This window comes from Canis lupus, chromosome 19 (assembly GCF_048164855.1).
Source record: "Canis lupus baileyi chromosome 19, mCanLup2.hap1, whole genome shotgun sequence".
Classification (NCBI taxonomy): domain Eukaryota; kingdom Metazoa; phylum Chordata; class Mammalia; order Carnivora; family Canidae; genus Canis; species Canis lupus.
This window is the reverse complement of record NC_132856.1, coordinates 50,671,854-50,696,678: the sequence shown is the minus strand read 5'-3', so window position 1 is coordinate 50,696,678 and position 24,825 is coordinate 50,671,854. Positions and strand designations below refer to the sequence as shown.

The following is a 24,825-nucleotide window of genomic DNA, read 5'->3' as shown; positions in this document are numbered from 1 at the left end:
TTGAAATCATTCCAGGAAGCCCATAAGGCCAAACTATTTTTATAATAATATTAAGATGTCCTGTGCCTTTAATACTTTCATTCTCTCACATGTGTACGGCCGAGTTTCCAGAAGATATGGGCTATTGCAACAAGCTGAATGCAGAAACAGATGTGAGAATCTAGCTGTCTTCTGTAAGCTGACATTAATGAGGTGCAAAAATGTAAAACAAAGCCTCTCTTTTCATGGAGGTTTTTTTTTTTTTTGAAAGCTTGGTTATTTTTCATTAAAAATATTGTTACTATTAGGCTTCTTTTACTTTATTTTTTTAATGTTAGGTTTATTGTTGATGGTGATTTAAAAACTAATGCATAGTTTAAAAAATTCTGTTTTAATTTCTAAATGGTAAGTATCAGTATCTATAATCCACATAACTAGATATGCTTTGGGGTCCTCAATAATTTTTTTTCCCTAAGAATGTAAAGGGATGGGGCGCCTAGGGGGTTCAGTTGGTTAAGAGTTCGACTCTTGATTTTGGGTCAGGTCATGATCTCAGATTCATGGGTCCCAGCCTCGTGTCAGGCTTCAGGCTTAATGTCCCTCTCCCTCTGTTCTGTCCCCTGCTCTATCTCTGTCTCTGTCCCTCTCTCTCTTAAATAAATAAATAAATAAATAAATTCTTTAAAAAAAAAGAGAATACAAAGAAGTGCTGACACCAAAATGTTTGGGAATTACTGATATAGGACAAGGCCTCCTCTGGCCCACTGTCTGTATTTATAAATAAAGTTTTATTGGAACACAGCCATGTTCACTAGTTAACATATTTTCCCTGGCTGCTTTCCTGGTACAACGGCAGAGTTGAAGAGTTGCAACAGAGACTATGTGGGTCACAAAGCTGAAAATATTACTCTGGTCCTTTAAGGGAAAGTTTGTTGGCAGCTGATGTAGAATAATGCATTTAATTTTCATATGCAGTCTTTATTATCATTTCTATTTTACAGATGGAAAAACAGAGGCACAGAGAGGTTAAGTCACTTTCCTAAGATCACATAGTCAGTGAGACTGGAGCTGAGGTGGTGGGAGTGGTTCTAGGGAGGGTGGTGGTGCCGAGCTCCTCAGGGTCCAGTGACTGACCCAAAAGTCTGTGGTTAGTTTCCTGCTGCCTGGCCTCTGATTTTCCTTCTCCGGTACCCTGATATTCCTTGAGGACCATCCCCTTCTCCGTGTCTGCAGATTTTGTGGGCTTCTCTGAAGCCCTTTCTAGGGAGAACCAGGAGCTGCCCTTACAGATCAAAGAGAGGCCTTTTAGCTCAACCTGAACAAGGGCTTATAAGCGGCCTTTTGCTCACCTGAATCAACACAGTCTTCTGACCTCCTAGTCTCACGGACTACAATTTTGTAGCTCTTGCCCATATTCACAGAAGCATTCACAGAATAGGCAAGGAGGTGAGGCCTGGGGATGGGAGGCAGGGTGGGAGTCTTCTACCATCTTCATCTGTGGGGCAGCTTCCGTAAGGCTGGAGTGGGAGCGTGTGGCAGGTGCACTGGGTGGGTTTGAAGGTGGAGGGAGGCTAGGTTATCAGTCCCTTTGTATGAACTTCACCTTTATCTGTACCTCAGATACATTGCCTGCATCTTAAGCTGGCCATGGCCATCCCCTGCCACCCACGGGTGGGCTGCTCTGACCTTTGACCTCTAGGACTCCCCACCAGCTGCCAGGGTATTTTCGATAGGAGTTCTGCTAATGTTTGGGGCCTCACAGGTGCTCCCTGGGGTCTCACTGGCCTGATCATACAGGACGGTCAAGGGGGCACCTGGGTGGCTCAGCGGTTGAGTGTCTGCCTTTGGCTCAGGTTATGATACCAGGGTCCTGGGATCGAGTCCCGCATCGGGCTCCCTGCAGGGAGCCTGCTTCTCCCTCTTCCTATGTCTTTGCCTTTCTCTCTGTGTCTCTCATGAATAAATAAAGAAAAAAAATTTTTTTAAAGGACGGTCATTCGAAGATGGTTTATCTTCCAGGATGGTTACTTTAAGGTAGAACTTGGTTGGCGGGCAGACTGCAGGAGACCTGGGTGCTTGAGGGCGGAGGCATGGGGTGGCGGTGGGGTCCACTGCTCTGCCTTCCAGCCGGGACAGCTGGCAAGGACCTGGATAACATCTTTGGCCTTGGCTTTCTTGGGCTTGTTAAGGCAGTCAGGATTTCTAGAGCTCTGGACACTAAGCTTGGTGAGGAACAGAGCTTGTCTGCCTTGTTCTTTGCTGGGTCTGGAGCGACACTCAGACATGGCAAAGACTGGATGATTAGAGTCACAGCTTCCTTGGCTACTTTCAAACACTTTCAAAGGGCCTCCTTCCACCATTCCCCCAAAAGAGACCTGGGGAGCACTTTGCAGAGGGATAAAGACCAGTCCAATCAAAAGCCCTTTGATTCAACTTTTTTATTTTTTTTTTCTTTTTGAATGTCATGCAGTAATTCACAGTCCCAAGCCCACAGTTTTCAAACAAGGTAGGAAAAAGGAAAAAAGAAGCAAAGGAAATCGGTGGTGGTGGTGGTTTTTTTTTTTTTTTCTTTTGTTATTTCAAGCAGGACCAAATGTCAGAAAAAATGCTTCTTTTCTCAATCATTAATTTTTTTGTCCTTTTTAAAATTGTTTATTTTTTTTTAAATTGATTTCTGCAGGCAGTAATAGTAGGGTTTGGTATAACCAGCAAGCACTCCTGTGTGTGTCTGAGAACGTGTGTGGGGTATGAGTGTCTGGTGGAGGTCTGTGTGGGACGCTGGGTTTCGGCTTCACTTCCCGCTTCTCCGCCACACACGGGCCACCAGCTCGCGTTCACCAGGGAAAGGAAAGATTCGATTGAGATGATAAAACTCATCAATAGAAGCGATTTTTTTTCTCCCCGTTTTTCTTTTAAAAATGTTTTTTTTTTTTTTTTTTTAATTTTCCATTTTCCCCAAGGTTCTCCAAAAATGGCTGAGTTAATTCGAATCCCTTGGCTGTGTGGTTTGTCTGCCCCCGAGGGCACCCCACCTCCCGACCCCGTGGGGGGAGGAGGGGGGTCGGGGTTGGGTGGGGGGCGCATCACTGCCCAGGAGCGGCTTTTTTGTTGTTTTTTTGTTTTTGTTTTTGTTTTTGTTTTTTTCCTGGCCGAGGGTCTTTGCGGGACACCCTGGTGTGTCCGGGTCCTGGGGACTCCCTCCAGAGTCCGGGGTCGTCCGGCAGGTCCTCTCCCGGGCCCTCCCGGGCCTCCCCCGTGTGCTGGGCAGGTGGCAGCGAGGTGGCCCCGCGGCCCGTGCGCGGCTCCTCCCCGTGGGGCGTGTGCGTGGGGTGCGTGGGGGGGGCCGGGCGGGCGCAGGTGCCACCTCGCCCGGGCTTAGCACCAGTCGTCGTCGTCGGTCTCGCTGTAGGCTTCGTGCAGGCCTTTCCGGGAGCCCGGCCCGCGGGGCCTGGCCAGTCCGTGGGCCAGGTAGTAGCCGTTGGGGAGTCGCCGGCCGTGCCGGGAAGGCGAGGCGCAGGCCGGGCCCGGGGCCCGGGGAGTCCTGGGCGAGCACGCGTGTCGCGCGGGGGGCGGCGCGTCGTAGGCCGCGGCCCGGGGCTCCTCCCCGCCGCCGCCCCCGGGGCCCTCGGCCTCGTCGTAGTCGGAGCCCCGGTAGTAGCCGTGGTGCCGGGGCCCGGGGGGGCCCTCGGACGCGTGCGCGCCCGACGCCGGCCACCGCGCCCCGCCGTGGCGACACGCCCGGGGGGACTCGCTCCGGGCCGCGCCCAGGCCCCGCCGCTCCATCGCGGGCGAGCGGCCGCTGCCGAGGCCCCCCGCGGGCGGCCGCTCCCCGGCCAGAGGCTCGGTCGCGGTCGCGGGGCCCGGGTACCTCCGCGGGCCGCTGGGGGCCGCCCGGCCCGGCCGCGCCGGCTGCTGCTGCTGCTGCTGCTGCTGCTGCTGCTGCGGGGGCCCCGAGCCGCCGGCCTTACGGATCACGGGGGAATAGGACACGTGTGGCCGGGGGGTGGAGGGGGTCTGGGGGAGCTGGCGGCGTCCCCGCCGCGGAGTGCTGGTACCAGATGTTGAGGGGGCTGGGCTTCCACTTACGGAACTACTGCCCTACACGAAAATTGAAACAAAGGAAATCAAAAAAAAAGATACAACAAAATCAACCAGAAGGAGACGGAGGAGACACAGAGGACGGGAGGGAGAGAGGGAGGGGGCAAAGGAAGACCAAAGGGGACGGGGAGGGACCGGGAGGAGGAGAGGGGGACACGGGACATTTGAATGGAAAAAAAGGAGAAAAGCAACAGCCACAGAGAGGAGGAGGGAGAGGAGGGGGGAGGGGGAGGAGGAGGGGGAGGGGAGGAGGGAGAGACAAGGAGGGAGGGGAAGTCGAAAACCAACACAACAAAGTGAAAAGAGAAATGAGAAATGGAGTTTTGTAAGTTTCGGGGTTAAATAGCAGAAGTTTCAAAAATTACTCACAGGCGTCCAGAGGACAGAAATCATAATCGAAACAAAAACGGAAGCTGGGTTAAAGGAAAGCAAAAGGCAGCAGGCAGCCGGCGGGGGCGCGGGAGCCGTAAGGACTGCGCTGGCCAGAAACTCAAACGTGATCCACAACCAAAGAGGAAGCAGCTGCGGGGCAGGGGAGGGGGTGGCAGGCGGGCAGGGGGGCTGGGGGGGGCAGAGGGGGGAGCCAGAGTGGCTGGGGGTGGTGCCTACCCTGGCCCGGCTCCCCCGGGGCTTGGGGACCCCGATGGTGGCCAGGGTCAGAGGTCACAGTGGGCAGTGAGGACCCTGCCTAGAGTGGCTATCTGGTGTGTCCCTCCATGCCCCCCTCTCCCCCCACCCGGGCTCTGGGCTCCCATGGGCTCGGGTCAGGGGCGCCTGGTGCCACACCCACCTGCCGGTGTGCCATGTGTTCTCGGCCCTCGCTGGGCGAGCGGGACCAGCGCTGGTCCCGGGCCCGGGCCCGGCCATGGTCAGGCCGCTCCTGGGCGTAGCGCTCCTTGTCGGAGGGTGGGGGGTGGTGGTGGTGGTGGTGGTGGTGGTGCTGCCGGTGCTTCCGGTCCTTGGGCCGGCCCCGCTCTTGGTCTCGCTCCTTAGATGGCAGGTCCCCAGACTGGGTGGTCATGCTCAGGTCTGTCCCCAAGCCTGGGCCGGGTGGGGGAGTCAGACAAACAGAGGGCCATGAAGGAGGGGTGGGTGGGATGTGTGCACAGGAGACCACCCAAGAGGTCTGCAGGGACACCTTTCCCTGGACCGAGGGAGGGCCTGGTGGGCATCAGGGGGTCTGGCCCCCAGGCTCTGAGCAGCAGCTGGCCCAGCTCGGGGTCCTGGGTCCTGTGTGAGTCTGGGAGTCCTGTTCTTCATCCAGGCCTCTCCTGTTTTCTCCCTCCACGTTTGCCTGACTCTGCCTGATTTCCCCACCCCCCCACCCCCGTCTCCTGTACAGCCTCTAGTTCCTGGGTCCCCTGGGGTAGCCTACCTGTGTCCACGTCTGTGTAGCGGCCCAGGGAGCGCTCAGAGGCTCGGTGGCCGCGGTCCCGACGCCGCTGGTGATGCCGCTGGTTCTCTTCAGGCGGCACCCTCTCCAGGGAGTAGTCGTCCAGGCGCCGGGCCTTGGGGCCCAGCACGGAGGCCGAGCGCTTCATGGGGCTGGTGTCTGAGATGGTCTGGGGGGGTGGACAGGCCAGCGGGCCAGGGTCAGTGGCTGGCACCAAGTGGTCCGGGTCTGTCCTGCCCCATCAGCCCTCAGTGACCGGGTGTGACCATCTGGGGCAGAGTCCGACTGAGTGGGCCCTGGGGCTCGGCTTCTGGTCCAGCAGGGTCCCGGGACTCCTCTGCCTCCTCCCAGGCCCCATCCTGGGTTCCGGCCAGGAGGCTTCATCTGATCCATCCCTGCTGTTTCTCAGGACCACCCCGGGGAGGTACCACCCAGCCCTGTGCGTCCAGCCAGGAATAGGTGGTGAGCTGAAGGGGAGACCTTCCTCCATGCAGAGTGCCACTTGGGGGCACTGGGCATTGGGCAGCAGGGCCCTGCACTCACTCCTGCCTACTTTCCTCCCCCGGTGGTCAGGCCTCCTACATGCTCAGAGCCAGGCGCCCAGCATCCCAGCTCACTGTCCTTCCTCGGGCTAGCCAGGACCAGGCTTTCCTGATCACCCAAATCTGGCTCTTGTAGCCAGCCCTTGAGGGGCTGCCCTGGTATCTGAGGCCCTGCGGGGGGACCCACTCTTCTTGGCCTGCAGCCGGGGAGCCAGCACGAACTGCATCCCCTGGGTCAGACCCCGGAGAGGGGCCTGTGGTTCTCTGCTGCTGGGAGAGGAGAGGAGGAAGATGACAGCCAGGGCTGGCCCAGCTGAGTGGCCAGTGGCCCTGCTCAAGATGGCAGTTTTAAGGGATGCAGGGCTTTGGCACCAGAGGGTCGGGGGTGGTGTCAGGGGAACGAGCCTCTGAAAAAGAGTGAGCCAGGTGGGGCTGCAGATCGCACTTCTTGGAAGGATGGCACCTCCTGGTTCCGGGGCTTGGAGGAGAAGACGGGGGAGAGGGAGGGGGCAGGCCCACCCAGCGGGGCACACAGAGGACACAACACACAAGGATGGGGCTTCATGGGGGCGGGGTGCAGTCTGCAAAGAAAGGGTGGGGTCCAAGGAGTGGAGAGATGACAGGACTCCCACGAGGGGGGGTGGGCGGGAAGAGGGGGCCGGAGCCCAGCTGGGAGGCGGGCGGTGCGGTACATACACTGAGGTTATTCCCACGTGGCCGGCCCCTTCTCCTCTGTCACAGCCCCACGGGATGGTGCACACAGAAAAACAGAAAGAAGAAAATAAATATAAAAGCCAAGAGGGAGAGTGAGAGGCGGTACACGGAGATGCCAGGGTTGGGAAGAAGGAACCTGGGCAGTGGGGGAGGGGGGCAGGGAGGCAGGGAAAGAGGTTAGAGTCCCTGGTCTGTGAGTGACCCCGGGCCCGGCTGGCCAGCCTCCCACGGGTGCAGAGCAGACAGACAGGAGACACCAGAGACAGACAGATGGCAGAGGCACGAGACCGACAGATGGGATGGTGTGGCCACAGGCCCCTGGCCCTGGGCTCTGCCTCATGCAATGCGCCCCAGCCCTGGCTCCGGCTGCCACTCAAAGCTTGGGGAGGGGGTGGCTGTCAGCAGGCTTGCCCCAACCCTCTCTGGGAGCCCAGCAACTCCGTCCTGGGGGCAGACGGGGGCGTGGCAGGATGGGGCTGGGCAGCCACATGCAGATGGGTGCCCCCCCGACCCAAGTTCTCAGCAGCCAGGGGCCAGGTCCCTGAGCCACCCTGGCCCAGCCAGGCAGAGCACAGCCCTCAACCCCGTGCAGACGCCACGGCACAGCACACGGGAAGCCTGCCACAGCCAGACATGCCACCCTGCCTCTCGGGCTGGGCGGGCAGCCAGCCATGCTTCTGGCTTCTGGTCCCTCTGTCCCTGCGAGCCTGGGGCAGTGGGATCACGCGCCACCCCCTTCCCCCCACCACCCCCACACTAACCAAGTGGGCGCTGCAGCTGGGCAAAGCAGCCACACACAGACATATGCCAGGCATACGCCCCTGTCCCTCCCCACTGGCCCCCACAAAGACCAGATGGGAGATACAAACCCCAGCTGCCCCCAGGCCCACCCCAGACTCGGCTACTGAGTCTTAGGATCTGCCAAATTCCCAATAGCAGACCTATGTGCATGTGTGTGCGTTCATGTGTGCAGTATGAGCACATATATATGTGTAGTGTGTGTGTGCACGCGCGCGCGTGCATGTGCATGCCTGTGTGTGTATTCTTGACTGTGGCCGTCACCTGGCCCGACACATCACCTCCCACACCCCCTCCACACCCCCATATGTCCTCCACATCCTCTTGCCTTGGCACTTCAAATCGGGTAGATGGAAACCACTGGGGCGTGACTACCGTAACCTGCCCCGGGGAGCCCCTTCCCCTCTCTGCCCTCCATCAGGGAGCAGGTGAGAGGGCCAGGGCTCCAGGCACTCCAGTGTGGCCGCGCCTGCCCCCTGCTGCTGGAGTACAGACGGCCCCACCCAAGCCTGGGTCCCAGAGGAAAGAGAGATGCCCTGGGTTGGCCCCCAGGGGCCTGAGCCGGGCCCCGGGGCGGTGGGTGAAAGCCCTCACCTGGTTCTCCGCGGGGAGGCGGGGCATGGAGGCAGCCCGGGCCTGGCCTTCCATGGGGAGGTAGTGCTCACTGTCCGAGTAGCCGTCTCTGCCCATCTCTCGCATCTCCACAGACTGCGGGGCAGGGGCACAGGGTCAGGCCGCGTGAGTCCTGCGGCCTGACACTAGGACCCCAGGGTGTGTATGCAGCTGTGGCTGTGAGGCCCACACCCTTCCCTCCTGTACTACTTGGGCCTGGGGGAGCTGTGAGGCGATGGTGGGGGATGTGGGGGGGACAGGGGCACCTGGGAGTTGGGCTGGCTGTTGGGCATGTCGGTGGGAGGCCCCCGCTCTGGGCTCCATGTTCCTGTCTTCTGGAACATCTCCTGGGCTCGCTGGGTCACCCAGGATGGGCTCTCCTTGATGCCGCCTTCATGAGCCATCCTGTGCAGGGGAACAGGGGGCAGGGTGGTGGTGGGCACTCCAGGGGCGTCTGCATGGGGAATGGCGCCCCCTGCCCTTCCATCCCCACCTCCTGGCCAGAGCCACACTCACAGGCCTCCACCTGGGTCCAGTTGGGAGGAGGGGAGGGCGTTCTGGCCGGGCCCCCCCTCCTGTGTTGGAGACGGGGGCTCCATGCGCTGGAACATGAGAGGTGTCCGGTTCTGGAGAGGCAGAGAGCAACGTGTGTTCACAGGGTGCAGAGGCTCAGGGAGGAGGTTGGGTGGGGTGTTCAAGGCTCAGGGCCATGTAGGGCCAAGGCTGCGGCTGAGAGACAGCAGGGACGCTGCATAGGGGAGGCTCAACATCCCCCCCGCCCCACTACCCAGCCCCCCAGCCTAAGTCATATCCTGACACTGCCAACACACACACACACACACGCACACGCACACACACACTCAGGTTTGATCTATCAGCCGGTCCTTTGCAAGTCCACGCAGAACAGGATCACTTCTCACCCAGGTCTGGCCCCATGGACTCCCACCTGGACCGGCCGTTGCCTCCTCCCAGGTCCCCCTGTTCCAGCCCTTCCCCGCCACGGCCACCAGAGGGCGCCAGCGATCGCCGGCGTGTGGTCCCTTCCCTCCTCCCATCTGACCCGGAGCAAAAGTCAAAATTCTCCCAGGGCCCCCAAAGCTGCCCTGTCACCTCCACACCCTTGTCTCCACTATTTTTTCTTTTTTGAACTCACCACCCTGAGTTCAAGACCTGAGCTGAGATCAGGAGTCAGATGCTTAACGGACTGAGCCACCAGGGCCCCCCTGGTCGCCCTCCTTGCTCACTGTGTTCCAGCCCGTTGGCCGGATCACTGTTCTCCAAACTCGCCGTCCTGCCACAGGCCTCTGCACTGGCTGCTCGCTCTGCCTGGAGTGCTCTTCCCTCGGGTATCTACCTGGCTCACTCCCTCTCCTCTTCCTTTGCCTCTCTGCTCAGACATCACCTCCTCCAGGAGGCCTCCCCAATCACCCGTTTCAAACTGCATCTGTCTCCCAGCACCCTTTCCCACGGCATTTACTGTTTCCTGCCATGTCGGTCATTTATTATCGTTGGCCTTTCCCCGATTGGAACGTCCACTCTGCAGGGATTCCGGTCTGTTTGGCTCACAGCTGCACCCCCAGGGCGCAGAACCGTGCCTGGCACACAGTAGGTGCCCAATAAGTTCGGGGGAGCAGATCAATTCATTCAGGCCACCTCCTGGCCACGGCCCTACTTTCGGGGGACCTGGCCTGGGCCCTGGCCCCACCCCGCTGTTCTGGTTTGTCACCGCAGTGCCCAGGAGGGGAGGGCGCCGGGGCCCCGGGCCGTACCTGCTCCTCACGCAGGGCCTGCAGCTTCTTGGCCTTGCTCTGCCGGTAGTACTCCATGATCATCATTGCCGCGTAGATCTTCCCCACCGTCAGGTCTGTGGCTGGGGGCACAGCGCGAGCTCACCGTGGGTGGGGGCCCTGGCGGCACCAGCCTGGGCCCCGCGCCTGCCTCCTCTCCCCGCCCTCCGCCCCCCGGAGGGTCAGAGCCCAGGGCCGGGCGAGGTGCGGCTCTTACACTTGTGCGGGGTGACCAGCAGGTCCAGTGTCTTCTGGGACAGGTTGGGCCAGATGGCCATCATCTCCTTCCTCAGCTCAGCGTCCATCTGCTGTTTGTCGGCTCCGCCTGCAACGTGGGCACAAGAGAAGGCCTGACTGCCGGCCTGGGCGTCAGCCAGCCTCTGGGGCAGCTGGAAAGCCAGCAGCTCCTGCCAAGTCAGGCTCTGGAGCCCCGCTTCCCACGGGCCCCCAGCCCCCAGAGGAGGAACGACCATGCGGGCTCTGGGCCGTGGAGTGCCTGCGTGGGGTCTAGACGGCAACGGGAGGAGCTGGTGGCCCCACTGTGTTAGTCTGCGGTGCTGTGCCTCCGTTTTCCCATCTGCAAAATGGGACCACAGCAGCGGGACCTGCCTCGCTGAAGTGTCTGAAGTGTCTGGCACGGGACCACTACGGCAGCCCACGGGGCTGAGCCTCGGGGAGGCTGGGCTGTCCCAGGGCAGTCCTGATAGGGGCGGTTTCTCTCTCCACCAAGTCTCCCCTCCCACGGATGTGACCTTCAGCCGTCGCTGGTCCTTGGCACCTCATCCCCGCCACAGCGGGTCAGCGGGTCATTAAGGCTCTTTGCCTGCGATTCCTGGTCCCTCGCCTGACTGCCTGAGAGCATGACTCCTCCCAGCCCCTGTGCTTGGCCAGGGGCCATGAGATGAGTTCTTGCCAATGAAGTGTGAGCCCGGTGAGCTGCCACTTTGGGACCAGGGCCTTTAGCGGCCAGTGAGGGACACTCCTGAGTTCTTTTTCCAAAACTCTGTGACGGTGGTTGGTGGTATTGGACAGTGGCTGCTCCCTTGGGCCTGGCATCTAAGAGAGTGATGAAGGAGAGCCCCTGCCAACCCAGGGAGGACGGAACAGGAATCGGAAGCAAATTTTAGTCGGTTGGAGCCCTTGGGATTGTCTGTTGCAGGAGCACATCGTCATCCACCTCGACTGCTACACCAACCAGGCCCCAATCGTACTTCTGTTTTGGGGTACAGGGACACTGGTACCAAATTTTTACCAGCAGGTATGCGGCCACAGAGCTGAGCAAGGAGCAGAAGGCCCCCCGTTGGGCCGGATATGAGGTCTGTGGTTGCTGGATTGTTGGGGGGGGGGGGGCGCTGTCCAGAAGATGCCGGGGAGGGCAGGGGCCGGCTACCAGCCAGCAGACAAGCTTTCAGCGTTTGAGCAGCCGTCCCCTGGCTAAGCCGGCGGAGGAGCTGCCCCGCCTCGGCAGCCGCAGCCTCCCTCCTGGCCTCCACTCCCTGTGAACCTCTCCTTGCCCAGCGCCTGCCCTCTCTGCCCCTCCTCCGCCCGCCGGTGCCCCTGCCCAGCTTCTCAGCAGATGTGGGTCAGAGCACAGACGTGTGCCCGGCTCTCTCCGCAGCTCTCACCTCATCTTCACCCACGTGACCCTGGACACAGATGCCTTTAATTGGGGAAAGATCCTTCCGAAGGGCCTTTTTGCCTCTGCACAGGTAAAGCTCAGAACCCCTTCTGGGGTGAGTATTGAGGCCATGCGGGACTGACAGGCCTGGACTAGCACAGGTGCCCCTGCTCCGGGCTCCGTGTCCGCCCCCCCAACTCCACCACCAGAGGGCGCCTGTGGCGCCTCGGCTCCGAGCCCTCCGTGCTCCGCGGCTCCCCGGCCCCTGTGACCGCCCAAATCCTTGCCCTGAGCCTACAAGGCCCTGCGACACCTGCCCTCACTTCCTCTACTCCTCCTCCCCCCCGCTCACTCTGTTCCAGACACACCCGGCTCTCTGTTCCTCAGACACGCCAGGCAAGGTCCTGCCCCAGGGCCTTTGCTCAGGCTCTTTCCTTTGCCAGGATTGTTCTTTCTATGAATATCCACGTGGCTCCCTTCCTCACCTCCTTCAGGTCCCTGCCCAAACCCAAACAGGTCTTCTGGCTGGCCTCCCGCCCCCGGATGCCCTTCTGCTTTATTTCTCTTCGTTTTACAAACCACCTCGTGGTGTTGTTCCCCATCTCACCCACTAGAGGGCGAACTCCATCGTCTGGTCTTAACACCACCGGTGAAGGGGGTGGTGTAGTCACAGGGGCCAAGATGCATAGCGGTGGTGCTGATTCGTGGGTCAGGACTCCGGTTGGGAGGTCAGGACTATTGTGGGAGACTCTTGAGAAAATGTCCTGTGTTGTTAAGCTCTCATGACCCTTGACGCTAACCTATAGTTTTTCTTTCCTTATGAGAAGCAGCTGGAATTCACAGCTCTGTCTGCTGTCCCGGTGTAGCTAAGTGAGGCACCTGGGGTCTGTGTGGCAGCTCCTCTGCCACCCAGGAAGGGAAAAAAGAGAACATGGTATTTCCTATTGAAAGTCACTTTCTTGGGGCACCTGGGTGGCTCAGTGGTTGAGTATCTGCCTTCGGCTCAGGCTGTGATCCCAGGGTCCTGGGATCGAGTCCCTAATCAGGCTCCCTGAAGGGAGCCTACTTCTCCCTCTGCCTGTGCCTCTCTCTGTCTCTCATGAATAAATAAATAAAATCTTAAAAAAAAAAGCACTTTCTCTTTCCAGCTCATGTTTCCTATTTCTTGTGAAGAGAAAGGACACACTTGCCATTGAAGACTGAATTGTGGCTCCCCCCGCCCCGCCCCTAAATTCATGTTGGAACCCTAATCCCCTATGTAATGGCATTTGCAGACTGGGCCTCTAAGGAGGTAATTAAAGTTACATGAGGTCTGACCCAGTAGGACTGGGGGCCCTATAAGAGAGAGACACCAGGCCAGGTGAGTGCACAGCAAGAAGGTGGCCATCTGCAAGCAGGGGAAAAGGCCCTCCCCAGGGACCAACTGCACTGGCACCTCGATCTCAGGCTTCCAGCCTCCAGAACCGTGAGCAAATAAGTTGTTTAAGCTGCCCCGTCTCTGGCATTTCATTACGACAGCCTGAGCAGACTACTGCACCCGCTCCTGGCATGGGAGTTAGGTAAGGGCGCCCGGGCAGGGTTTCTCAACCTGGTTATTAGCACTGTGGATGCTTGGGGCTGGATCTTCCTGGTGTGGGGGTCATTCCATGCACTACAGAGTGGTGAGCAACACCCCTGGCCTCCACACACCAGCTACTAGTAGCACCTCCTTCCCCAAGTCCTGACAACCAACCTGTCCCGAGACATTGCCAAGTGTCCCCAGAGGGACAAAACTGCCCCTGGTTGAGAACCACCACCTTAGACCCTTTCTACTTCAATCTCACTTTCAGGATTGCCATTCATGTTTAAATAAAGGGAAAATCCTTAGGGGGATTTCAAGGTGGTCTCCTGCTGGGGTCGTGGGGTTCCCTTCAAGGCTGAGGCTCAGGCTTATTCTTCCTCCAGGTACAGAATTACTAACACCCAAGGTGGGGTTGGCAGAGGAACAGGACCAAGAGGTCCTCCTGGATGTAGGCCACAGTCACCCACAAACCAGTTGTGTTTCAGGGTTCTCCTCTCCCCCCATTCCATTCTGCATGACTCTGGTCTCAGAGTCTGTGCCTGCATCCCCGGCCTCTATACCCCAGATGCCACTAGCACCAGCTCCCTCCTAGTTGTGACAGCCAAAAATGTCTCCAGACATTGCTGATGTCTCTTGGCGGCAGGACAGGACAGGTCAGGTCCCTGCTGACCTAGGGCTTACCCCTCCCCCATACCTGATCCCCAGCCACCTCCGCTCTATCTTTTCCGCTGTACGCCTCAAATTCCAACACATTTCATACTCCATGTATTTATCACGCTTATTGTTTGTGACCTGTTTGCCTGCAGCCTCATGAGGGCTGAAGGTGCATTTGTCTCTCAGGGCTGTGTCCCACATACCAACGACAGGGCTGGGCACACAGCAGGCACTCAATGGGTGCTCTCGTTCAGTGAGCCATGGCTAACATGATAACAACGTGCCAGGAGGCCACCCTCTCGGGTGCACACAGGGCACAGCCTTTTAGGTTCCCATGAGGCTCACCCCAGAACCTTCCAGAGTATGGCAGATCCCACCTGCAGAGAGAGTCTGGTCTCTGGGCGGATTAAAGGGCAGGACTGGGGACGCCTGGGTGGCTCAGTGGTTGAGCATCTGCCTTTGGCCCAGGGTGTGACCCTGGGGTCCTGGGATCGAATCCTGCATCGGGCTCCCTGCAGGGAGCCTGCTTCTCCCTCTGCCTGTGTCTCCGCCTTTCTCTGTGTCCTTCATGAGTAAATAAATAAAATCTTAAAAAAAAAAAAATAAAGGGCAGGACAGTGGCCTTTTGGCTGGTCAGCTATGTGGAGTCCTGAATGAAAGTCCAGCCTGGCCCTGGGTGCAGTTAGTCTGGACTGTGGCCCTTTCTAAGCCAAGGCAGAAGGCATTCTTGTTTTGGGAAGCTGAGGTCCCTGTGCAAGCAGCGGCATGTCAGGGCTGAGGACCATGTGGGCATGGGGGATGCCAGGCAGGTGCAGAGATGTGCGGTGCTAGTTGGCTCTGGGTTTATCTTTTCTCCCCCCCCCAATGTTGGGGGTGGCTCCACACGGGTGGCTCAGTGGTTGTACAGCTCTCCCTCTGTGCTCTCCCAGGAAGTCGGATGTTAGGCTTTGATCTGCTAACTGGGTTTACGTCTGTTCTGGTGGGTGGTTGGCTCTGCCCTCATTGCTTGGCCAGGGGGCGCAGGAGGGAAGGGGCCGGTGAAGGGACGCAGATGGAGTCCCTTGGAGGGAGGATTCAGGGGTTCAGACACAGCATCCGGGAAAAGAGAAACATGAAGAGAGAAGGATTTTCCCCAGGCAGAGAAGAGATTCTCCTGGGTGCGGAGAACAGAGGGGCGGGGAGGAGGGAGAGATGGACACACACAGGGGACGCAGAGGTGAGCAGAAGGACCTGCCCTCTCCCCCAAGAATCTAGCTAAGAAGGGCCTCCCAATTTGTGGAGGATCTGAATTCCAGAGGTTAATCCATTCTCCCACGCTGCCCCCTGCTTGCTGGAAAGGAACTCAGTGTGTTTAGAAGTAAATTGAGCTGTTGGGAAAAAAATAAAAAAAAGTTACACTTTCAGCTCGCCTAGACTCAAGTCAGCTAAAAAAGCTGTGATTGTCATCACTGTTGAAGCTGTTGTCCGCAGCACTCAGCTGACCTTCCTTAATCCCCTAGACTGGCTCAGCTGTTTCCTGGGGAGCCCTGGGAGGAGCCGTCCCTGGCTCAGTGACGCCGGTGGGGGGGGGGACATGATCCCCCAGGAACTGAGTAGCCTCTGGAGTATGAGTGACAACAGTCACAGCCCAACTCAGACACATCCCCAGGAGCCTTTGAAATCCTCATGTGGGGAATCTGGTAGGTGTCGTAGAGACTGGGTTGACTGGGGTCCTACAGAAGGTGCCCTCATGGTAAAGGACAACTCAGCAGGTTGTCCAAACCCTACAGATCCAGAAAGAAAGGATGGCTCCCTGATTGGCTCCTGAGAGGTCACTTCTAAGTCCTTAGAGTGTCCTGTGTGATAAAAACGTCTTTGTTTATGTGAGCGCCTTGGGTACACAAGACAGTTTATCCTAAGAGTGTGATTTATGGTGGGGGCCTTGGGCCATGGGACCCACCATTAGTGTGACCTCTGGAGGGCCTGGGATCTGTGTAGCTAAGCTCAGCTCAGCCTACATGGCCCACCCCAACGTACACTGCAGTCACCAAAGCTTGGGTGGGCTTTCGTGGTTGGCAACACTTCATCTGGGCTGTCACATCCTGTTACTGGAGGGCAGCAAGGCTGCCCATGAGACTCCCCTGGGAGGTGACACCTGAAAGTCTGCACCTGGTCTCCCCTGGACCCTGACCCCAGGGCCTCTGCTTTGCAGACTTTAACCTGTATCCTTCTCTTGTAATAAACTGTAACTGTGAGTCCAATGGTGCCTCTCGGTTCTGAATCTTTCTAGTGAATCACTGAATCCGAGTCTTGGGTTCTCTCAGGACCCCTGAACGGGTCCCCAGAGAGGGACAGCAGCTGGGTCACGGTCACAGAGGCGTTATATACCAAGAGTGGGTGCACCACCAGACCCATTTTATAGGCAAGGGAAACATAACAGACAGAATTTTAAAGCTTGCCCCTGCCTCCTGCTCCAAGATTCTGGTTATTCAATCAAATGCAAGTCTGGAGACTGCTAGGAAAGGCCTTTACACATGTAATTAAAGTCTCAAATCAGCGGACTGTAAGATACAGGGCTTATCTGGGTGGGCCTGACCTAATCAGGTGAGTGCTTGCAAAGGTGAGTGTTTTCTGCAACTCCTGGCAGAAGAAGTCAGACCGATTTAGAGTACACAGAAGATGAGATGCATCCCTGGGAGCTAAGTGCAACCTCTGGCTAAAAGCCAGCCATGAGGGACACCAGGGTGGCTCAGTGGTGGAGCGTCTGCCTTTAGCTCACGTCATGATCCCAGAGTTCCAGGATTGAGTCCTGCATTGGGCTCCCTGCAGGGAATGTGCTTCTCTCTCTGCCTATGTCTCTGCTTCTTTCTCTGTGTCTCTCATGATCAAATAAATAAAATCTTTAAAATAAATAAATAAAAACCAGCCATGAAACAGTTCAACAGCCACAGGGACTGAATTCTGCCCACACCTGAATGAGTCTGGAAGTACACTTCCCCCCAGAGCTTCCAGAGGAGAGCCCCGCCTGGTCAACAGCTTGATTATTGCCTTGGGGACCCTGGATGGAGAGCCCCGGTGAGCCCGCCTTGACTTCTGACCTACAGAACTGAGAGGCGATAAGTGGGTGTTTTAAGCTGTTATGTTTGTGGTCACTTGTTACGTGGCGTAGCTAGCGAATACAGGGACTGAGGCTTGGAGAGGGTGAGATCACCTGCCAGGTTTACAGCAAGGCCAGGGCAGGGGCAAGTGGGCAGGATAAGCCCACAGAACATGACTCTCTCATCTGATTATGAGAAATCTGGGCGGCCCCGGTGGCTCAGTGGTTTAGCGCCACCTTCAGCCCAGGATCTGATCCTGGAGACCCGGGATCAAGTCCCATGTCAGGCTCCCTGCGTGGAGCCTGCTTCTCCCTCTGCCTGTGTCTCTACTGCTCTCTCTCTCTCTCTCTCTCTCTCTGTGTCTCTCATTAATAAATAAATAAAAATCTTTAAATTAAAAAAAAAAAAAAGAAATCTGCTGCCCGCCCTTCTGCTTCCTCCCCTCCCCAGGTTGAGACCTGGCCCAGCTTCAACCACAATGAAGAGGAAATGAATGATCTTGGGGGCGCAGAACCACAAACAGTCAGAACCTGGGCCTGGATTTCTGATGTGCACCTGGCTGCCTAGCGGGTCTGAGCCACTTACCTCTGACTCACTGCATGAGAATTTCCAGGGTGCGCCAGACAAGGGCCTGAGCACCCTACCACAACCCCTGCTGCCCCCTGAGCCTTACCTTTGTTCTTTCTGATCCTCTCTATCCTGGGGGGCTTCTTCTGCCCTCCGTACCTTCACCTACATGCTTCCTGCCTAACTTTGTCCTCAATCTACTGGGCTCCCCACCTTTCCCTGGTCTCAGGCACCAACAGCTCTGTTTTTCTTGTGGTTATGCCCCAACCCCCAGGGGTGGCCTTTCTTCCCCTCACACTGTATATCAGCCGTTGGCTTGGTCAGCTCCCAGGAAATATCCAGAACCTGAACATTCCACATCCCCTGAGTCTAGACAGAGGTCCTGCGTTCACCTGGATTATGTCAGGGGCCCCCACCGTGACCTCCTCCCAGGCCATTCTGGCCTGTTCAAAATGTGAGTCAGGCACCCCCTCGCTCAGAGGGCAAGTCAGTTCAACACAGCTGTGGACGGCCTCCTGCCTCAGGGCCTTTGTACTTGCTGGTCCCTCTGCCTGGAGCACTTTCTCCCCAGGTGTGTCCACGTGACTCCTTCAGACCCTCCTCAGGGAAGCCGCTCCCCCTGGAAGCATAAGCTCCCACGTCCGGACACTCAGAGCAGGGTCTCGGCGCACAGGAAGCTGCACTAGATGTTTTGCCGAATGCGCAAGCGGGTGGGGTGAAGATCAGGGCGGGGCAGTGGCTCCTCCGGTTTGGGGGGTGGGATGTGGGATCCCTGGCTGCACACGGCCCTCCCCTCCCAGGCCCCCATTCCTTCCTGTGCTACCTCTCCGCTCCCGGCCCTGCCCTTACCCTTGGCGATCTTGATGTCCAGGGCTGTGCGGATCAGAGCCATGAGGGTAGAATTGAAGTGGACGGTGTTGTCGTCGGCCACAGGCAGATCCATGCGAAGGAGCCTCTACAGAAAACCCAAAGCGGGGGCGGTCATTGCCAGGCACCCCTCCCGGTCCCCCGTGAGCCAGACCCACACTTCCCCGGGGAGCCCCAGGAAGAACTCTGAAAGCAGTGGCTGAGGTGCCCCCCACCCTCAGGTTACCTGTCCCTAGCGCTTTAGCCATGTCCCTTTGCGGCCCACGGGGAGAGCTCTGGGGCTCTCCCACCCTTCCCCCTCCTGCACACTGGACCCCAGACCCTTTCTGCCCTGCCCCAGAGTTCTTCTGGACGGCTCCGTTCCATTCTGACCCCAAAGAAGAGCGCAAGGCGGATCGCAGCAGATCATGCAGCAAGCAGCCAGGCACGGGAGTCCACGGCCACAGCCGCCAGGGGGCCGCCGGCTCCCATCTCCACCCCCAGCTCGGCCCAGACCAGACCAGAAGGGCACAGACCACATCATTCCTCTGAGAAGCGGCAGGCAGGCGGCCCCCCACAGACGGGGCGGCCCCTCGCAGACATGCAGCGAGGCCGTGACACACAGAACAGCAGACAGGGGTGCGCATGCAGACGGAATCTCGAGACTCATTCATAGCTCCGTGGAAAGTGTTTCTCAGGGGCATGTCCATATCTTGGCTCTGCGATGGCAGGGGGGAGGGGGAGGGGGCATCCCCGTGGCCCAGGGAAGAAAAGACTCCCCCTGTCCCAAGCAGGGGCTCTGTCCCCCATGCTTGGTTATGTAGGAGAGGATGCCGGACCGGTGGGCACCAGCCCAGGCTGAGGTGGCATGGAGATGGGGGTCAAGGGTGATTTAGGTGTTCGCTAGGGGATTCAGACACGTGTCAGCAGGAAACACAGAGCTGGAGGTAGGGAGAGGGATGGCAAACCCAGAACAGGATACAAGAGAGGGGCTGGGGCAGGGTGGGGAGGAAGGTGGTAGACAGAGAAACACACACAGACTGGGCTGCTGTGCACAGCTGTGCAGGTTGTGCACTGCACAAAGGGTCACCATCTTAGAAATCATGGATTTGTACATTTAAATGACAACTTTCAGCTGATAGCAAAGAGGTTTTTTGTTATTACCACATGGGTGGATTACAATTCTCCAACAGATAAAATATTCTGTGGAAAGGGTGTCCTTTTCACATTTGCACAAAGGTGCCTTATGGACCCCGGTGGCCCTGCACAGAGACCCGGAAGGGAAGGGCGCTCTCTCTCTCTCTCTCTCTCTCTCACACACACACACACACACACACACACACACACACACACACACACGCAGAGCCAAGCAGAGACCAAGAGAAGGGACAAAAGGAAAGCTAGTGGAGGGACAGGTGCCGGGAGAGGCTTGTCATAGATGAGGGTGGGGCAGCCTCTTCCCAGCCTCCACCGGGAATGAGGAGGAGGAGGAGGGAGCCGGGAGGAGGAGGAATGAGGCTACAGGGAGGTGACTACTCGAAGCAGGAAGGAACAGCATTAACAGAAGGGGGGGATGACTCTTACAGACACAGGGTGGGCCAAGGTGGATGGGAGAACAGGATGACGGGGCAATTTTCTGGGAGGGGGTGGCAATTTTAGAGGTCATCCCTGAACTTCTCGTGGATGAGGCGGAGGGAACAGAGCATCTGTCCTTGGGTGCCAAGGGAGATTCCGGGACAGGGGTCTGGAGGGGTGGCCCGGCCCAGCCGCCTGGCGGCAGGACCCTCGCTCCTTCAGCCAGCATGCACCATCCCCCGGTCGGCCATGGTGCTGCCCGCCCCAGGCCCCCGCCAAGGCAGCGTGCATGGCCTGCATCAGGGTGCCACGGTCCAGGGGTCCAGCTGCGGCCTGCCTGCCCATTCTGGAACAATGGAGAGGCATGTTGGGGTGTCTGGGGGAGAATGGGTGGCATAGGGATGGGGGGCTTTGGAAACAACTCTTCAGGGGGGGAGGAGGTGGGGTGGAGGGAGAGAGGCTCTGGGTACTCCTCGGGAGGTCTTTGAATCCCCCAAGGCCCTAGGTCAGAGATCAGCTTCAGGTGTATGTGGGAGGGGCCGCTGGACCTGGGGATTCAAGATACAAAAGATGGGGGCCCAGGGCCTCGTCTTTTGGGGGCCAAAGCTCCCCTGCTGCGAGGTCCCTGCCCCTGGCCTGGCCGTGGGGGCTGCTCTGGGTGGGCAGAAAGGAGGTGAGGTGGTGTTCCCTCCGAAGCATGTTTGTGTCCAATTTGGTTCCCCGGGGACCAGGTGCGAGGGGCCTGGGGGCTCCCCTCCCCCTCCCCCCGGCGTGTTGGCCATAATGGAGTCTCAAAACACCAAGACACACTCATCAGAAAAGACGGACACAGTGTGCTGTTTAGAGTCAAGGGATGGTCATGATCCATTTACTCGAGGAGGAAAGGGGGAAAAAAAAAGAAGAAAAAGAAAAAGAGGGAAAAAAAAAAAAAAGAAGAGTAAACTCCGGAAAAAGAGACTCGGCTGGTTGTTCCTGGTCAGCGCTGAAAAATCCCCAGTGCCCGACGCCGGTGGTCGGCAAGGGTAGACTACCTTGTAAGCCACTCTGGCCGGACACTTCTTCCCCAGACCCAGGGGCGGAGACATGTGTCTCAGCATCTGATACATGTCCGGGTAAGGCATGCGGCCCCTGGCAGCACCGAAAACAAAACGGGGTGGGAACGGAGAACCAAAGGAAGGGGTGGGTGGAGGGAGAGAGGGAGAACGGAAGAAGAAAAAAAAAAATAACCAAAACCAAAACCAAAACCAAACCAAAAAAAAAAAAAAAAAAAAAAAAAAACCAAAAACACCAAACCAAAAAAACCACACGAGCCGAAAAAATAGAGAGAGAACAATGCAGAGAACAATAAAATAGGTATTTCAAATAAATGGAAAACAGGAGGAAAAAAATGGGAGAAAAGGTCATTAAAAAAAAGATTATTTCACTGCTCACGAGCAGGGAGAGAGAGAGAGAAAAGAGAAAAGTCAGATTCAATTTTGACTCTGAGCTATGGTTCCGGTGGGACTTGCAGGAAAGGCGGGTTCTCATTTCCGAGGGCCTGGCACAGTGCTCTGGCTCGGTGTTATTTTAAAAATTGGGTCAAGTTCTCTGGTTTGGCTGAGGCTGGTCTCTGAGGGGGCCTAGATGGGGAAGGGGGGGCTGGGGCGGCGGGAGGAGGGCTGGGGGCTTTGGGAGGCGAAGGGTGGAGGGGGAGAGCGTGGAGGTGGATGGGGGGGTCAATGTGCACTTCCGACCCCCCCCGATGTGTCTGATTTGGGGTGCCGTTGAGACCCTGGGATGGACAGCTTCAGCTAAGAGCAAGCAGAAATGGCTGAAGGGAACAGAGAGATATGTCCCATGCTTCATCGAATCTACGTGACTGCATTCTGTCGGCTAAGAATTTTCTAGTTTAATGCAAGAAAGAGAGATGGCTCTGTGTTTTAGATATATATATATGAAATATATATATTGAAGAACCCCAAGCCACACTCATTCCATGGATGCTAGCAGGTTTTAGTGGAATTCCAACCTTGCAAGCAACCCTATGAGGACATTTCTTGCCTAAGCCGAGAGGGGGAGATATGACGCGCAATAAACTGTACATATCCTTATAATGAATCCGACCGCTGAAAGGAGAAGACAGGGGTTAGTGGAGGCAGGGGTCAGGCTGCGCTCATGCTGGCTCCCTGCACACGCAGCGAGGTCGTGTCGCTGGGGGCTGGGGACCCCTCCCCGGCTTGAAGGGGTGGGGGAGACTTGGGCTGCTCCCAGACAGATCTGGGGCAGAGGGTCTCGGTTGGGGTGTGCAAAAGCTCTGGGCCGGGGTGGGTGGGTGCGTGGGTAGCAGGGGGCTGGGGAGGCCCTCCCCCAGGGCTCTCTGCATCTGCCTTCTCCACAATCTACGGGGCTACACTGCGGGGAGAGGGAGAGCTCGTGGAATACAGGACAGGGGGACAGCATCCAACTGCTGTGACCTAAAATCAAAAGAGGAAGAGTTAGGAACCAGCCAAATGTCAAGTCCCCAGACCCGTGGCTCACCCCAGCCTCTTGGTCTCGTGGAGGACTTGTCTGGGGCTGTGGGGATGGCAAAGATGGAGTCCTCCCCACCTTCCTCCTGAGGCCTCCCCTCCAGCACCCGGGCTGCTGAGGGCCCCCGTTCATGCCTTCTTAGGCCCCAAGCTCAGCCTGAATGAGACTCTTCAGTTAGTGGCTGGTGGGGATGGTGGCCTGAGGTTGGGGATGGCTCCTCTGAGCAGCTTCAGGGTGCTGCCCAGGTGCACGGCGGGGAGAGGACCCTCTGGAACCACCGCCTATCAGTCAGTAAGCGCTCTGGGGCCCAAGGGTAGGAGAGCTCTCTCCCTCTGTGACAGTGAACATGCGAGAGACCCTGAGGCTCTGTGTCTTTTGTCCTGGCCTCATGCGATCACCTGTTCTAGCACCACTCTGATCTCACAGCCAATCCCGTCTGTTGAGGGAGCTGGGCCGGCCCTGTTCCCATTGCTCCCAGGGCCTCAAGGCTGAGAGGCCTCTGGTTTCCTCCCTGGGCCTTGGCTAATTTGTCCTCACCATCCGAAGGCCCCTCAGCGAGGGCCGAGGGCCGGGGCAGATTTACAGGAGGCAAAATCCTCAATGCTTGATTCCTTTCCCTCATGACCCAGAAGGCCTGGGCCTCGGGCAGGGCTGGTACCCAACCGTTTCACCTGTAGTGTGCGAGGGTGCTGATTCTCATCTCTTTCCTCCAGGTCGACCCCTCGGAGATCCCAGCTAGCTCCCCAGGGATGCAATGCCCCAAAGTCTGGGGCCTGACCTAGCCTCATGTGCTCTAATGCCAGAGAAAGGTGGGCGATGTGGCTGGAGGATTCAGGTGACTCCTTACCACGCTGCGGGGTCGTACTCGGCCCAGACACGCACGTACTCATCCAGGTGGTGGGGACCCAGGATGGAGGAATCTCGGGTGAGGTACTCAAAGTTGTCCATGATGACGGCGACAAAGAGGTTCAGCATCTGTGGGGACCCCGGGGGCCGAGAGGGAGTGGGGGAGAGCGAGACACACCCAAACACACATACACGGGGGCCCAGAGAGAGAGAGAGAATGGGAGAGAGGGAGGGAGAGAGAGAAGTGAGATGGAGAAAGGGAGACAGAGAAAGAAAGAGATGGGGGGACAGGGAGGAGAGACACACACTCATGCAAGGAGCCCAGAAATGGGTGCAGAAATGGAGATGGGACACAGAGATCATGATGGAGACAGAGAAATACAAAGAGACAACGACCAATAGTGATGGATGGAGACGGAGAGTCGGAGAGAGAGGGGGGAGAGGCTAGGTGAAATGGAGGCCAACCCCAAGGGACCACCATGACCCCAAATCTTCCCACATTGGCCCCCCAACAAGGCCAAAGCGAGCGTTCCATGGGTGTTGTATTCCCAGCCCCAGCACACAGTAAGCAATTAGCAAACATTTCCTGGATGGATGATGGATGGAGAGACGGACGGATGAATTAATTTTCCTGCCCTCATCTGCACCTGGTAGCACCTTCTCACATGTTCTCTGAGCCCTCAGCACAGGGGAGCTGGCACCATTTTGCCCCCAGGCCTTGGCAAATGTTGTTCCTTTAGTGGGGAACACTGTGATTTGTCTCCCTGTGGGTAGCAGCATCTGGGGACCTCCCTCCTTTATACTTAAGAGGCTGTAGCTGGGTGTGGCTCACCCCCACTCTCTGGCTCCTCAGGCCGTGGTCATACAACCCAGGTCTGTGATCGGTTAGGGAGGAGCCCGTGACCCCAGGTGCCCACTGAGAGCCTTCCCTGGGATCTTTGTTGACAGCCTCTACGAGGAGAGGCTCTACGAGGAGAAAGTCTGAGAGCGAAGCCAGTGTGGGAAAGGGCAAGCCAGTGTGGGGATGGGGTCCGCTGTCTGGATCCAGCCGCACCTGGACTCTCTGAGTAACACATGTTCTAGTCCCTGTGGGCCACTCTGAAATCTTCCTTCCTTCGGTCTGAATCACCCCCATCATAGCACGTAACAGGCCACATCAGCGTTACCTGTCCATCTGTCTGCCTATCGCCCCTGCAGCCTGAGAGAACCGTGTTCTGCCCCTGTACCCCAGCGCCTAGCATCAGGTCTGGTACACAGCAGGTATTCAACAAGGAGTCCAAATGTAGTAGGTGCTTAACAAACAACCTGTAATCCTAGGTGTCCCTAATTTCAGTGGCTTGATTTTTAATTCATCTTCATGATTCTGATTGAGCACCTGCTGTGTGCCAGGCACTGTGCTAGGTGCTGGGGATGTGGCTGTGAACAAAACAGAAATCCCTGCCCTTTTGGGAGAGGTGCTGATGGTCAAGCAGAGATGTGCTCTAGAGCACCTGCCCTTCCCAGATGGGCTGTATTATAAGATCTGGTGCCCAACATGTACCCACAGCTGCTTGGAAAAGGGTGGACATTTGATCAGGGGCTGGGCTGGCCCATTCAGACTCTCTCTCCTGGGTATTTGGAACTGGTCAATGGAGCTTCTGGGCTGAGGGG

At 57.5% G+C, this 24,825-nt stretch overlaps 1 protein-coding gene across 4 annotated transcripts in view; it reads right to left on the bottom strand.

Annotated features, from left to right (window-relative positions):
* Positions 1-2,402: 2,402 nt before the first annotated feature.
* Positions 2,403-24,825, bottom strand: part of CACNA1A (calcium voltage-gated channel subunit alpha1 A) — a 214,697-nt gene continuing 192,274 nt past the window's right edge. The window contains exons 36-47 of one of the 4 annotated variants that reach the window (XM_072787046.1): positions 23,177-23,304; positions 21,830-21,926; positions 18,250-18,355; positions 10,141-10,248; positions 9,906-10,006; positions 8,653-8,762; positions 8,403-8,541; positions 8,119-8,232; positions 6,709-6,744; positions 5,453-5,639; positions 4,951-5,118; positions 2,403-3,496 (exon numbers count right to left, since the gene is read on the bottom strand). In XM_072787046.1, the coding sequence (XP_072643147.1) occupies positions 3,063-3,496; positions 4,951-5,118; positions 5,453-5,639; positions 6,709-6,744; positions 8,119-8,232; positions 8,403-8,541; positions 8,653-8,762; positions 9,906-10,006; positions 10,141-10,248; positions 18,250-18,355; positions 21,830-21,926; positions 23,177-23,304 (1,728 nt within the window). In that variant the 3' untranslated portion in view covers positions 2,403-3,062. Of the gene's footprint in view, positions 4,078-4,867; positions 5,119-5,452; positions 5,640-6,708; positions 6,745-8,118; positions 8,233-8,402; positions 8,542-8,652; positions 8,763-9,905; positions 10,007-10,140; positions 10,249-18,249; positions 18,356-20,852; positions 20,950-21,829; positions 21,927-23,176; positions 23,305-24,825 lie in introns of all 4 variants that reach the window. The other 3 variants (XM_072787044.1, XM_072787045.1, XM_072787047.1) reach the window with 3 other exon arrangements.